Source organism: Dasypus novemcinctus, chromosome 28 (assembly GCF_030445035.2).
Source record: "Dasypus novemcinctus isolate mDasNov1 chromosome 28, mDasNov1.1.hap2, whole genome shotgun sequence".
Taxonomy (NCBI): Eukaryota; Metazoa; Chordata; class Mammalia; order Cingulata; family Dasypodidae; genus Dasypus; species Dasypus novemcinctus.
Window position 1 is genome coordinate 30,529,883 of NC_080700.1, and position 16,416 is coordinate 30,546,298.

At 38.4% G+C, this 16,416-nt stretch overlaps 1 protein-coding gene across 3 annotated transcripts in view; it reads left to right on the top strand.

Moving 5' to 3' along the window:
* The window catches only part of SMOC2 (SPARC related modular calcium binding 2), a 222,728-nt gene that overhangs the window by 200,549 nt on the left and 5,763 nt on the right, over positions 1–16,416 (top strand). For 2 of the 3 annotated variants that reach the window (XM_004464421.4, XM_004464422.5), the window contains exons 10-11: positions 5,194–5,293; positions 7,173–7,447. In XM_004464421.4, coding sequence (XP_004464478.1) covers positions 5,194–5,293; positions 7,173–7,447 — 375 coding nt within the window. The remainder of the gene's footprint in view (positions 1–5,193; positions 5,294–7,172; positions 7,448–16,416) is intronic. The other variant, XM_071212535.1, reaches the window with a different exon arrangement.

The following is a 16,416-nucleotide window of genomic DNA, read 5'->3' on the forward strand; positions in this document are numbered from 1 at the left end:
CTGTTTTTATTGAGAGAAGCCAAATATTCTGTGCTTAAAAGAGGGGAAAAATGACTATTTCGGACAGGGTTGCCTTTTACCTCAGGTCACATTGTTCCTTCTTTACAAAAACTGGTTGATGGATTGAAATAATAGTATTTCACAGTGATGAAACTTTGATTTCATGGTGCTTCCGTCATTTATCATAGAGTGGAAAATCGCATTGAAACAATGAGTTCTCTATTTTTTTCTCTTCTGTTTTAAATTTTTCTTCTAATTAAAAATTTTTGTTACTTTTTTTTTTCACTCGGAAGTAACTTTGAACGCTAATCATCCATCAAGCAAAATAGTAGGTTCTGGAATGAATATGACAGGGAAGCTCAGAGTTTCATCAGGAAGGCAGTCATCTCCAAAGTCTTTATTTAATAATGTGATATAAACTTAGAGATATATAAGACAAGTTCTATGTTCACTCCTCTCCTTTTCTAATACCTCCAGTCTTATGTCTAATTGACATTCAAAACAAAATTTTTGATTCCCCCTCTCCCACCAACACAGAGTGTCTGTTTTTCTCAGTATTTCCATTGCAGTAAATGGTACCATAGTCCATTTATTCCCTTGACCTATTTTGAAATGATACATATTCTTCCTATTTTGTTGGTGTTTATCTTTAAAATCATAATGGCCATACTCAAAGTTTAAAGTTCATCAGTATCTTTATCCCCCTGTAAAATAGTACAATGATATTCAAGCAGTGACACTTTAACTCCATGATCTAGTTCGCTAGGCTGCTGAAATGCAATATACTAGAAATGGATTAGCTTTTACAATGGGAATTTATTAGTTTACAAGTTTACAGTTCTGAGGCTGTGAAAATGTCCAAATCAAGACTTCATCAGGTGATGTTTTTTTCTCTGAAGACCAGTTGCTGGGGATACTGGACTCCTCTGTCACATGGCTAGGCACATGGCAGTGTTTGATTATCTCTCCATTCTCTTCCAGGTTTTGTTGCTTCAGCTTCTGGCTTCCTCTGACTTTCTCTCTCTACCTGTATTCATCCCTTTTATAAAGAACTCCAGTAAGAGGATTGAGATGCATCCTGGGTTATGCCTTATTGAAGTAACCTAATCAAAAGTCCCTTAACTGAAATAACTAAACAAAAGGTCCCACTTGTAATAGGTCCACACCCACAGGAATGGATTAACTTTGAGAACATAATCTTCTGGGACCCATCCACTTTAAACCATCATACTCTATGAGGAAATAACTTGTTTAATTATTCACCATTGGATCTCAGCACCTTCACTAGGTTTTCGTAAATAGGTGTTGAAGAAATGGAATACTATGACCAGAATTTCCCATTTTCAAGTTGATTTCATATGTGTAATCTCTGGTTATTCAAATCAAAATTTATATATCTATAGAGGATGAGACATAAATCATTTTGCAGGGTGGTGTTAGAGATGTAGCTTTAGCTTTGTTTTCTTCTTTTTTTTCATTTATCAAAATGAAGTTTGATGTTTTGGCAAAGAGAAATAAAAGGTACTCTCATTTGGTGACAGTGGGATCTGTCACTGTGCATTTTAAAGTATGTAAATCCTGCTTTCATAAATAGGAAAAACTACTTTAGCAGAATTGATTTAATGTTTCTGGTATTAGAAGTAGATGAAATCTTTTATGTTCATTTATTTTTCCTTTTGTATTAAAGAGCTCGAAAGCTTTTACGTGAGGTTAGTTTTACGTTTCATAGAGATTCTGTATATTTTTTAATAAAAATTGTGTGCCCTACACAGTTTGGGAGAAAACTGATTAAGTTAACACCAAAAATTAACCATTAAAGTAAATAACCACCAAACAAAATATAAACGAGTATTTCTTAAAGCTGTTCTATACTGAGAATTTTGTAATATGCCAAACCTTTTCCCAGATAACTGCAATTTTGTTCATCTACACAAAATTCCTCTCTGAATATCCTGAGGCTAATGAGATGGTTTGAAAATTTGCAAGAGCAGCTTCTGCAGGCCAGTTCCCTGAAGAGTTGGAAGTAGAGGAAGGTTATTTACCTCCCCTAGATGCTCCCTGTCCCAGCATGTGTATCTTCTCATTCAGGAGATGTTCTAGATTCTGTCTGCCAAGAGTGCTTCTACCATATTTCTGAGCATGAGGTTCAAAGGGGATTTTAAGACCTGCTTTGTTTTTTTCTGTTTCTCTTAGTGGTTAGTCCTACCAGTTGGGAGAATTGGCATAACATTGGCCAAGGACACTGTCCACTCCAGAGTCAGAGACCTGGGAAGGGCTTCAGGAAGTTTCTGAAGTGCTCTCATCTGCAACACCCCTGTAACCCCAAGTCCTCCTTTTCTTTGCAAGGGAATACTTAAGGAGATAAATTATTTATTTCTGATAAGTAACATTCTCCCAATGTTTATGCATTTTTTTCTACAGATTGTAATCCACATTTCCCTTATATTCAAAGAGGGGAAAACACAGCCTTTCTTTCACCCTCAACTTCCACTCTCACTCCCCCTCTGTTAAGGTTTCACATCTGTTTTCCGATATCTGTATTTAATGAAGTGGAAACTGGCATAAATGGTCTCCTGCTATAGGCAACTAACATACTTTAATAATCATAACATTTGAAAAAACACAAGTGTCAAAAGGAAATTTATAAAAACCAGAATGTCTTTAACTGTATAAACATGTTTGTCTTTGAATGACTTAACTGACATAACATACAGTTCATGCCAAATATTCTTACTGCTCCAGAGCTCAGAAAGGATGCTTTTAATGCTCAGTTCTTCATCTCATCATGAGCCACCACCAACAATTTGCTGAGAGAAAGCTTTCTAACTGATGATCCTTCTACTTGGAGGGGCTATGGGGAAGGTTGGTCAAATGGCCCATTCCCTCAACTTAACCGATCTCTCTGCCATGAGCTTTGCAGACTTTCTCCTGCTCTACTTACTGAGTAGACTCTAGAGATTTTGAGACTCCTCAGAGAATCCCTTTAAGACTTTTCTTATTTAAAAAAAAATGTCTAAATTTGGCAGAAATTGGCTTCTCACGAAGTGTGTGCTGGTAAACTGCCATCATGTGGTGAGTTTGGTCCAGGAAGTCATTCTCAATGTAGAGTGGTCTCGAAGGTTGAGAAGCCTTGCATACCTCTGAAGAAACACATCCTACTGCAGTAAGTGGACACCTCAGAAACAGCCGAGGCGAGAAAGCTCTCAAAACTGGGACGTGGACAGCCGTCTATTTTGTCCCAAAGTTTCTTAGACTCTTTCTTCCTCTGTTTTCCTCTCTGATATTGTTTCTACTATCTACTCTCCATGCTCTTTATAAAAGACTTTTTAACTCCTTGGGAAAATTGAATGGCTCACTTTGTTACTTCTCCTTTGGATACTCATGTTTGCAGAGACTAAAACAAAACATTGGAAGCCCTTTCTGACATTTCAGTCATCAGCTTTTCTATCAGTTTTTTTTTTTTTTTGGTCTTTATTTTTTTTAATGTTACATTAAAAAATATGAGGTCCCCATATACCCCCTACCCCCCTCACCCCACTCCTCCCCCCCATAACAACAACCTCCTTCATTATGAGACATTCATTGCACTTGGTGAATACATCTCTGAGCACCACTGCACGTCTTCTGTCAGTTTTAATCAAACTTTGCATCCCTTCTCTGCCCTCTGCTTGCAGAATCACCCAAATCCTTTAAACCTGGGCTCTCATCCATAAAATAAGGACAATGCTTTTATCTCTTTCTTTTCTAACTTATTCCACAAAACATTTATTGACTCTTTTCTATGTCAGGCAGCGCTCTAAGGAGACCACAGTGAAGCAAACTCCCTTTTTATTATGCCATCCTGGATTGTAAGTAGTGGGGGTGGAAGTGATTCACAGTCAGGCAATTGCAACACAGCAAGACAAGGGCCATAAAAAGAGAGCTAAGGGAAGCCAAAGGGGTCATGGAGCTCAGGCCAGAAGGAATGACCCCTAATTGAATCATGACATCCTTTAGAAGTTATCCTGTGAAGGGCTTGGGGAAGGGCATCTCAGGCATGTATGGGAAGAGATGAGTTTAGGGAATTTCAAATGGGTATTAGTGAGAGGTAAACGATCAGGCTGATAATTCAATGGTATCTCGCATGTAAAGTTATATTGCAGAATGTTAAGCTTTATATAGATTCAGATCAATGCTGAATTACTCCTGGGCCACATGAATCCAAATATTGTCAGCTCTGGGCTCCAAAATGATCAGCTCTAACTCCTGAAATATGGTAGAGTTTGGGAGTGTCCTAACAAGATAGGGGCTTGTGCTTCTGAGATGTGATGTCATTATGTAGGGAGGCAGGACAAAATAGTGGTTAAAAGCAGTCTCTGGCCCCAGGATTGCTTGGACTAAATTTCCAGCTCTATCATTTTCTGGCAGTATGACCTTGGCATAGTTCTTTAATGTTTCTAAGCATGCAGTGCCTCACCCCATAATATTGAGGAAATAATATTACCTCCCTTTGAGGGCTCTTTGTAAGATCCATGAGATGATAATGCACGTTAACCGCTTAGTCTAATGTAGTCCAATAAACCTTAAGTATTATGATGATCAGTAACTGCATCTCATTCAAAAACTCCCTATACGGCCATGTGCTTGCAAGTGATGACATTAGCTCGTTAATAATTAGGTATCCTGGCATCCTAATTTCCAAATTGTAAACCGTTCCTTTCTTTTTTTTTTTTTTTTAGGATTGATTGATTGATTGATTTATTTCCCTTCCACCCCCACCCCAGTTGTCTGTTCTCTGTGTCCATTTGCTGCATCTTCTTTGTCTGCTTCTGTTGTTAGTGGCATGGGAATCTGTGTTTCTTTTTGTTGCATCATCTTGTTGTGTCAACTCTCTGTGTGTGCAGCACCATTCCTGGGCAGGCTGCACTTTCTTTCGCACTGGGCGGCTCTCCTTACGGGGCACATTCCTTGCATGTGGGGCTCCCCTACGCGGGGAACACCCCTGCGTGACAGGGCACTCCTTACGCGCATCAGCGCTGCGCCTGGGCCAGCTCCACACGGGTCAAGGAGGCCCGGGGTTCGAACCATGGAACCCCCATGTGGTAGACGGATGCCCTAACCACTGGGCCAAGTCCGTCACCAAATATTCTTTTACCCTTTGTGAGTATTGTGGAATAAGAAAATAGTACATACTTTTTTCCTTTGTTTTTTCAGGCTGTCCTGGTGCCAAAAAGAATGAGTTTCTAACTAGTGTTCTAGATGCTCTATCAACTGACATGGTCCATGCAGTTTCTGATCCTTCTTCATCCAGCCGGTAGGTGGCATTTGACTACAGAGCCATGAGTTGGGAAGAATCCCCAGTAATTCAAGAAAACGGGGAAGGCTAAACACCAAAGTCTAACCATTAAGCAGTTAAGACCTGGGTCAGTTTATATGGCCCTAAAGGAAAGAAGTCCTCTCTCCAAACTTGAATGACTTCACATATTTGGAGGCTATTTGTTCAGCAGGTTTTTCTTGTAATGTGGCTAAAACCCTGATAACATTGCCACACTGGGAACAGAGCATTCCCATGCTATTTTAATTCATTCCATTCAGGTGGTGAGAGCTTTTGCTGTTTCCTAGTGGTGGATGTGGTGGTCAGAAGAAGAGGAAGGAGAGGAAAGGATAAAGACCTGGTTCACTTGGCTTTGTCTTTGCAAATTGCATTTTTGAGCTGTTGATGGGGCTTTAAATACTCTGTGTTAAAATGCCCCATTTTAAAGTTCTCAAAATATGATTTTTTTAAACTGTAGAAATAATCTCTCTTTGAGTATATATGGAGACATAACTCTACTTCTGGGCCTGAGGCAGTGAATTTTGCAGTGCCTCTGTAATAGACTTACATATTTCTTAAAACTTATTTTTAGCTTCCATAGATAGCTGTCAATATGTTAATGGTTCTGCAGTATTTTATTGCTTTGACATGTTAAGCATTGAATTTTCCTTGGAAAATTAGCAATGGTTTTATTTTCTTTATTTTAAAGAAATTTTTCTGATGATCATTTCTACTTTTGTTGTTGTTGTTTTTAGAACATTTGTCTTTCTCCTTCACTCCAACCCCCATACCCTTAATTATCACATCTGTTTCAGATGATCTAAAGCCTTTTGGTCTCCTTAGCTAAAAGGACCTCCTTGTCTATTTGCCTAAGAACAAGACTCAAGAAGAAAACAAAAGGCAATGCTAATGGAAAATACCCCAATTGGGTCATCAAGTTAAAATTAATAAAGCAAGAAATCACCTATATTTCAAATTTACTCTAACATTTTTGGAAATACGTTCTCTTCTGAAAAACTGAAATTGAAAACAGTAAATGAATTGCTACCTGAGAAGCTATTCCGAAAAGTCTGGAAAATAATCAGTAGTATCAGAGTATCCTAATAAATATGAATTATTGATATCTAACTCAGTTTTCACACTCGTGGGAAAGAAGACTCATGCAAACCAAGCAGAATATGGCTCTCAATTGTCAACTAAAAAAAGAGACCAGTAGTCACTTGACCAAAATGCCCTTCATTTTTTATTTAGGAAGGTACATTTTACCATTTGGTACAGTCTCGAAGATCTGACTCAAATTCAATCGTTCTGGAAGAGTTTTTCCCCCTTTCTTAAAATATTGAACATTTTCTTCTCCAAGGGAAGAATGTCCAGTTACACTTTAAAAATATGTATTTCATTTGCATCTTTCAATATGCTTATGATGCAAATAATATTTAAATGAATCACATTTAGAGGAACAGAGGACGTCAGGATTCACGATTTTCTTAAGTGGACCATTGACACGTGAATTCACTTGCCGAATGCAATGGAGCACAGACTCCAGGTCAGGAAAGCAGTTGACCTTAAGGCCTTGACCAACAACAAGTGCCTAATTAATGCACAAAACCTCAATGTAGCATTTGCCATTTAGAAACCAACTTGAAATTTTTCTGCGACGTCACTTTTTCAAACTTATCCTTTTTAAAAAAATCACTCTATCTAATGGCAAACGTGTGCGGGTTTTGACATCCCAATCATAATACCCACACGCAGAGGATACCCCTTCCCTTTGGGAAATGGAGTAGTATCAGGAGCACATTGGGGAGGATGGACCATGGCTAGAAAGAGTGCAGTTTCGTGGTTTAGGTGTTCTTGACTAGTTTGTGTTTTCTTCTAGGCTTTCAGAACCTGATCCCAGCCATACCCTAGAAGAGAGAGTGGTTCATTGGTATTTCAAATTACTTGATAAAAATTCCAGTGGTGACATCGGCAAAAAAGAAATCAAGCCCTTCAAGAGGTTCCTTCGGAAAAAATCAAAACCCAAAAAGTGTGTGAAGAAATTTGTTGAATATTGTGACGTGAATAATGACAAATCCATATCCTTACAAGAATTAATGGGCTGCCTGGGAGTTACTAAAGAAGAAGGTAAAGCAAACACAAAGAAACGTCATAGTAAGCGCCTTTTCTAATTATTTCACATTTTGTCATGTGTCAAATCCCGATGCCTATTAGATTTACTTGTTAAAGTTTACAGATCCTCCTTAGAGTCTGTGGGTGAAGGAAAAATAAAATATGACACTTAGTTGTAGGTCACTTAGGCCTGTCTGTAGAAATAATAATAAACCATCAATAACTTGCCACCCAGTCAGGAGGAAGTCAGGTTAAAAGGCTGCCTTTCATGTTCAAAGAGTGGTGGCAGATTTTCCAGCCATGCTTTGCCTTCAGATGTGTGAAGTGCAAGTCTGGGAACTATTGGAAATAGCTAACCCGGTACAAGGATTGCAGACCAAAATTTTAGATCAGTTTATAAGCAAGGCTTCGGTACTATAATTGCTATCATCCGAACCAGTTATTATGGTGGTTGAAAACATTGTTCTAGCTGTTTTTCCAACTGAATATGTTTCTATGGGTTATGACTGAATTAATCATCTGTTAGAGGAAGAGAGAAAATCCTAGCATAGCCAGAGCTGAAACATTTTCAGGAGGCAATATGGCATGGAAAAAGCCATGCCTGGGAATCAGGAAGACTGGATTCTAAATACAGCCCAGCTAGCTGTATGTGCATGCTGGAAAAGCCACTTCATTTGGAGGGTGGCTTGATTTCCTCATTTGTACAATGAGGGTAGATAGGGTTGGCAGAGGTCTCTCAGGTTGGAAATATTTTGTGATTCCATTATTAGACTTGATATTTTTGGAATCTGCAGTATTCCATTCTATTTCCTATTTTCCTATTATCAACTTTGGCAACACATAATAAAACATACACATATGAGAGTAGACTCTGAACTATTACTACATTGTGTTCCTTCTTATCCTGTTTTCTTTGCCTTATACTCTGAGTTTCTAGAAGACCATAGTTGTCTTCTATCTTTTTCATTTCTTTATCCACTGGAGTTGTTATAATAGCTACTCAAGGAAACTTCTTTGACTGAATTTGTTTCCAGGCTAGATCTTGTGCAATTGGTGAAGAAGTCTCTTGTTGATTTCTCTGTGAGACATTAATTTTGGAAAAATTAAGATTGTTTTAAAGATTTTGTACAGGGTCTCTGTAGCTAATTTCACTTCATGTTAGTCCTGAAAATATCTTCATTGTAGCACCCGTGGCAGAGATGTGAGTCCACCACATTTTGTTCAGTGTCGAAGATAATGGTATTACTTCAATGACAAGGAGAAGCAATACTTCTTTACCTTTGTTCTTTTTGTGTGCCTTTCTTTTTGCTATTGGATAGGGGTCAAATTTAGAAATTCCCCTGGCATTTTAGTCATTCTGTGCTCTATCAAGGACTCTTTTAGTCAAGAAATGAAGGTGTGTTTTTATGGGTGAGTATGTAGGCAAGTGTGGAAAGCACTGGCTTCTAAAAAGCATAAAATGATGACAAATTACCCTGGACTAATACAACACTAAATCACCAAAGTATACAAATTCAGACTAAAAATTTATATAAACAGGAAAGCAGACTTGGCCCAGTGGATAGGGTATCCGTCTACCATACGGGAGGTCCGTGGTTCAAACCCCAGGCCTCCTTGACCTGTGTGCAGCTGGCCCATGCACAGTGCTGATGCACGCAATGAGTGCCGTGCCACGTAGGGGTGTCCCCCGTGTCGGGGAGCCCCACGCACAAGGAGTGCACCCTGTAAGGAGAGCCGCCCAGCGCGAAAGAAAGTGCAGCCTGCCCAAGAATGGCACCACACACACCAGACAGCTGACACAGCAAGATGACGCAACGAAAAGAAACACAGATTCCCGTGCCGCCGACAACAACAGAAGCGGACAAAGAAGAACACACAGCAAATGGACACAAAGAGCAGACAACCATGGGGGGGCAGGCAAGGGGAGAGAAATAAATAAAAAATAAATCTTAAAAAAAATTTATATAAACAGTAACATTGAACTACCATAACTGCTACTGGTAAAGGGCTTATGATCTTCCGACCATCAGGCCTCGTGGTTCAGTTCCTCAGTTTATTTTATTCTCACAACCATTCTCAGGTTGGCAGGGCAAACGTTACTATTACTTTCATTTTGTTGATGAAGAAACTGAAGGTCATTGTAGTTGTTTCCAAAGGCATACAACTGGAATATCTGGGACTTAATCTGAGTCTCCCTTCTACAGCTGCTGCTTGCAGCAAGGACTAGTGCATTAGAAAACTTTCAAGACTGTCCATGGGTGGCACTCTCTGTCAAACTTTAATCTATACCCAGCTGTACATGCCACACTCTAGATGCAGGATGACAAACCAAAAATGCACGTTCTAGGCATTTGCCCTAGGTGCTTTCCCATTTACTGTCTACCCACATGGTGTTTTTGTTTGTTTGTTTGTTTTACGGGGTACCAGGGATTGAACCAGAACCTCATACTTAACCACTTGCGCTACATCCACTCCCCTACCCACTTATTTTACCTTTATTTTTAGATACCTGCCTGACATCTGTCTCCTATTATTTTCTCTCTTGTGACCTTTCAGATATACTTTTAGCTTCTTGGGTTTAGATTATTTGCCTCATTCTGTGGCTTGCTTTTTCTTCCTCTCTTGGTTTCCCATTAGAATTACCTATACAACTTTTAAACAGAAAGTCTACCAGGCAGGTCAGCCTCCAAAACCCCAAGGGATTATCATGAGAACAAATTAAAATCACGTGGCTGCCATACCTCAGCCATTGGGGTGGCCAAAGTAGAATTAGTATTTCCTTCACTTAGCAGTTCTGATGAGTCCACAAAGAGTAAAGATGAAAATCCAACCAAGATGATTCTTTGAAGGGAGCTGGTAATGTTTCGGCTGTTGCCAACTCACCCCAGTTGGCACTGCGACACTTTAGCAAATGCACTTAGGACCCTCCTGCAGCTCTTCTAACATTTTGGAAACCAATCTCATGGTTGTCAAAAAAGGCTAATTCTCATGGTTATGATGAGTAAATTTAGGTATAGATGGAACAGAGTGTGAATTATGTTTTTTTTTTAATCTCTTAATCTTCACCTGTTTCTGGATGGCACAGGGTGCTCCATTTTAATTTTTCAAGGATGTGCTCCCACTGTTGGTCGAAGCTTGATTAGCACTGAGAAACCTAAGCTTTCAGCAGCATTCGCCTTACTCAGCATTGACTTGGGGGCCATAAGGTATCATGCCCTTCACTGGGGCAGAATCCCATCTACGAATTTCTTAAAGTAAACTGAAGTAAATGCAGAGACTTTTTGCAGGAAGGATGGATGATGAATTCTAGCAATTAGAGAGTTTTAAAGTAGAATCAGCCCCACAACTGTGATTATTGTGGCAGCATTTTGAGATAACGTTGACATTCCCTCAAATAGTTTCATGATGGAATTCTGCAGCAAAGAAGTTATTCTCCTGCAAGAAGCTGCCTCTTGATCCAAACTATGGTTTCTTACCGCCTCTGTAAAATATGACTCAAACTTCGACCTCCCAGGTGATTGCGTCCATCAGTCATTCTCAGAAGTGGTCATCATGGAATTTGTGTTTGTTTGCTTTCACATCGGAACTTGGTGGAGTTTAGTGCACTATAATCTGAGCTAAGCCCTTTAGATTCTCTAGGCATCAGTAATTAATGAGCTCTCCTGCTGGCTTGTAAACATGCATCAAGTGATAGATTTCTGCACAGTGTGCAGAGTAGCATTAGAAGTTGTAAAGGTATAATTCCATAGTCAGTTATGGAACGTCTGGTTTTATGGGTCATGGAGTGCATGTTTCTTTCTGGAGACGCTTTATCCTTAAAATGATATTACTCATTCATTCATTCATCAAAAATCTGAGTATCTATTACAAGGGGTGGAGATAGGAACTGAATCTCAGAAACTTCACAGTTTTTAGGGAAGAAAGAATACAGTTATAATACAATGTCATAAAGGAATAGTGCTTTGTGCAAGATCCTGTCAGTGTACTGAGAAGGGAACCATAAATTCTGGCTAGGGAATTCAAGAAAGATCTGACAGTGGGTGTGATATTTGAGTTTGCTCTTGACAGATGAGTAAAAGTTCAACAGTGGAAGAGAAACGTCCCAGTTGAGAGAAGTTTTGCAAAGACATTTTGGTGTCTCATACTCTTCAATATCCCATAATCAAGTAGTTTCAACAGTATTCTGTCAGAGACAGCAGAAAGACGTTTGTTGGGATGAAGCATAACTCACAACAACTCAGAGAACAGCCTCATTTGGATGAGCCCATAACCATAAGGGTTGCTTTGCAAGGATTCTGTAAAATAGCTCAGTAAAGCTTGGCCTTTGTTGTAGAAATAAGAGAGGGATTTAGTATTCCTGGAAATGTTGGCCATTCTTGTTTTGTTTCCTGGGAAGCTTCATCTTAGCTCTCGGGTAGAATTACTACCAAGAATAGGTGGCCAAGAAAGTGAAACCAGAAGGGTTGGTGTTATTTCTCCTTCTACCATTAGGCTACCTGATGCATCCCTGTGATTACGGACATCTGACATGTTTCAGTGGAAAAGAAATGCTCAAGATAGAGATAGACATTGGGATGAGTTAGGCTCTAGATGGTCTTGAAAGCCAGAGCACCTGATGAGTTATTTCAGGGAGTGATTAGAGACAGAAGAGAGTGGAGCTTGAGCACATTGAAGAGTAGAGTTTGGGGAGATGAGGAGAAACCAACAAGGAGCCTGAGAAGGACTAGCCTGAGAGGAAGAAAAACAGGCAGGGCCAAGGGATAGTGACTTAAGAGTCAAGTTAAAATATGTATTTATAAAGGAGGAAGAATGTCAAAGACACTGATTGTTTCATCTGGATTCTTTCAAGACTTTCCTAAACAGTCATTCTGCTTTCTCCCTTGCCCACTTAAACTAGTCTCTTTACAGCAGCCTGAGTGCTCTTGTTAACATGTATCAGTTCACTCCTCTAGTCAAAACCTCCCAAAGGAGTTACATCTCATTTGGAGAAAAAAATCAAAATCCTTTCACTCACTACAAAGTTCTACCTGATCCTCTCTTTCATCCCCTACCCCCACCCAGTATGACCCATCTAAATCCCTCTCCTAATCTTTGCTCACCCTCCTCCATCCTTACTAATCTGTTTGATGCCCTTCCAGGTATGCTCTCAAGCTCTAGTGAAGTTGCACCTGCTGTTTCCTCTGCCCCAGATACCTGCCAGGCTCTCTTCCTCATGTCATTTGGGTTTTACTAAAACGGTATTTTTTCAATAAGATCTTCCCATAATCTCCTTATTTAAAATTGCATCTCTCATGAACCCCTCACTTTCTCTTCTTTGGCTCTGCTTCATATGTTTTTTCTCCTCAGTCCTATCCATGCTATACATTATACCTTTTTTCTTGTTTAATGCCATTCTCCACTCTTAAGGATTTTGGGGCCCATAGGGTCTGGGCTCACAGCTCTTAAGACAGTGCTTGATCCAAGTAGGTACTCAGAAACTATGGGATAAATGAAAGAATGAAACTCTGTAGATTGAGTTAGTGCCTTGCCCAAAATATGAGGCCATACTCCAAATCCTAGCAAGAAATATGTGTGTGATGGTTTGAGATTATTGTTGTGAATCCCAAAAAGAGAAAGATTATGTTTATAAGCTATTCTTCTGGGTGTGGTACTGTCTGATTTTATTGGATTCAGTTTAGGGCCCTTGATTAAATGGCCTGTTAAGATTAAAGCTTTGATTGGACCATGTCAGGAAGATGTGACTCAGGTTAAGTCCCTGCCCCTTGGTGAACCAATATAAATGGACACACACTCAAGAAGACACTGGAAGAGAGAGCTCTGCCATTTATGATCCTGGGCCCTGGGGAGAGATGAGCCATATGCATGATAGTTTGCAACTGACCGTGGGAAGAGAGGCAAGACTGATATAGAAGACCCAGAAAGAAATAAGCTCTATGCCCTCAGGAAGCCATCCCTGAGAGACCAGCCCTCTGCCAGCCTGCAGTTAAGAAAAAGGAAGCTCAGAGGGGAAGGCTGAACCCTTGCAGAGATCAGTGATCATCTTGCTTCAAAACATGGTAAATGACTTTGGTTGGAAAGCAACCTTGAGTAGGATTCTTTAGGGCCTTGTAACTGTGTGCTTTTACCCCAAATAAATACCCTTTATAAAAGCTAACCAAACTCTGGTACTTTGCATAGCACCTGTTGGCAGACTAATGCAATGTGTATGTGTTTAAGTCCCCGAAAATTTAACTGAATATGTTCAACCCAGAATGGCTCTGTTTAAGTGACATATATGCTCATCGATCTCATCGACAGGAAGCTGTAGATATGTTTGGACTGCATGAAATTTTGTCAAGACCTTTTCATGAGCGAAAACAAGAAATTTCTTGATTGAGTGTGTGTACTTCATGTAGAATCTGCTTGCACTGCCATCATGAAGGACTTGGAAAGCATCATCATTGGCACTTTCATTTGCTTCAAGTGCCTTCTTTGATTAAATGTCTTACTTTCTATCTTAACTGGTATTGGATGGAATAACATAGGACCATTCTTAGATAAGTCAAATTCATCAGATGGTCTTTTTGGAGATCTTTTGGTGATATCCTATCGGCAAACTGCTATGAATAATTTATCCAGACTTATAATTATTGTAATGAGTTCCTTCTGAAGACTGTTTGCATTACTCTTGTCAACGCTGAGTAGAAACTTCAAGATTACATGGAGTTCTCAATAATATTGGGAAAAAAACCTTGGGAGGAAATACTATTTTACTGCATTTATTGATAGACTGAAATCAGACTTCACGTCCATGCTGGTCTTTTCATTGGGGTGATGCTGTGTAACAAGCAACCACCAACTTCCAGTGGCTTAGGACAACATACAAATCATTCTTGGTCACATAATATGAGGGAAGTAAATTGCTTCAGTTCTGTTCCAGGTTGTCTGTTGACTCCACAAGTCTTCTTATTCTGGGACCTGAGCCGAATAGCATTAACCTGGGAAGTGCTAGTCTCATGACAGATGATAAAGCACAGGAGGTCAGGCTAACCCCACAAGGGCATGTTAAGTAGCTGCTTAATTGTGGGGTAGGTTATCTCAACTCACATTCCATTGGCCCAAACCTAAGATCGGCTATGTCTACATGGGGGCATGTAAAAGGTGGGAATAAATAACCCTGTTACAGGGAACAAGAGAAGGAATAATTGAGGACACGATCTTTCTTGAGCTCATCATTTATTAGAACTATTTTAATCACCGCAGAATTTTGAGTTCTCTTCTTTAGTTTCCTTTGAATAAACTGATTTGTTGGAGATTTATTGTCTTAGTCATAACAAGAAGATAGCACATGATGTCCCCAAAAGAAAGTAAGTTATAATTTGGTAAAAGTGGCAATTTGGTTAAAAAAAAAAGAGAGAGAGAAAGAGGAAAGTATTGGGGATTTGGATACATCATTAGTTCATTTTGCAACCCTTTAATTCTCCTTGCACAATTTTTCCTAATGTGTTTTAAGATTTATTTATCAGTTATTTTTTCCTGCCATGTTTAGCTTGCACTATTGAAAAGTCTTAAAAACCTTGATGTTCAGGAGGGGATTAGTTGGTGCATTCCAAATATCCAAACTGTTACCAGTCTCTTTGATTTTGTTTTTGTTCACTACACATTTTTTTTATTTTAAAAATGAGAAATCAAATGAACATAAATAATAAGTGAACCTTTACTCTTAGAGGTAATAAAACCTGTATTATCCCTCTAAAAATAATTCTATGCATATATAGAGGAGATGTACTATGATTTTTCCCCTACAGAATGGGATCATAATATATATATATATATATATATACTTTCTAAACTAACCACATTTAATTTAAGCAATCATGCAATATTTTGCATTTAAACCATTGCAACTAAGATATTAGAAAATTGGTTTCATATAAATTTTCACTATTACAAATAGTTCTGAGGAGAAATAATAATGACTGGAACATCATTAAACCAAAAAAGGAAATATTTCTGAAGAATTCTGAAAAAAAAGAGTTTCTGAAAGATTCCGGCATGCCTTCATGATTCTCCAAAATGACCATTGCACAGAAAGTCAGCAATGAGGAAATATTCATTTTTGACCAAATTATCGTTTTCAATCAAATTGTCATGCTAGCTACATTTCTTTCAGGCATATGGCCTTTACAGATGAATTACTGTTGGCCAAATCACCTGGAAACAATCAATATTATATGATACCAGATGATGTAAACTAATCCAGCTGTTTCTAGACTTTATTTTAGAGGGTTGTGAAATATGTAGTCTTTTTTTCTTTTTCTTGTAGTCTCACCAAAAAAGTATTTTTATTGATGGGGCATTGTTGCATATTTATTTTGATGTATGTTCTGTTCCATTAAAATTAAGTAACTAGCATTTATTAGTTTCCTATCCTTCATGTATTTTAAATAGTGCTTTTTTATCAGTTGTATATTGAATGAAATATCCCGCCAAGTGTTAATGAAAGTTACATCCTTTTTAACCAATATAAGGATTTTTTTCCTTATATTTAAGAAATACTAATATTTTCTTATGATAACTTATATTTACTCTACAGCTATCTCTGATTACTTGAGAGATTGATATTTAGCTAAAAACAAAACAACAAAATACTGTCAATTGTTAAAAAGCCAAATTGGCTTAATAGATCAGTTTACAATTTTACTCTAATATTCTTTAATTTTGAACTAACTGCCCAAAATCCTATTGATTCTCTGAAGTAGCCATTTCAAGCAAAGCAAAATGGAAGAGTGGAAGCTATTATTTTGATAAGTAGATCTTTAAAACCCACAATTAAAAAATAGTAGATTTAGCTACTATTTACATAATACTTTTGCAATTTACCTAATATATTTGTGTTTCCATTTTTCACATTATTTCTCTTGACCTTGAAAGAGCAAAGCAGATGAAATTTGGAAGTAGAATAATTTCCCTTTTCTCAGTACTTTTTTTTCTTCTTATTGAATAGATAGAAATCAGCAAATGATCAAGGA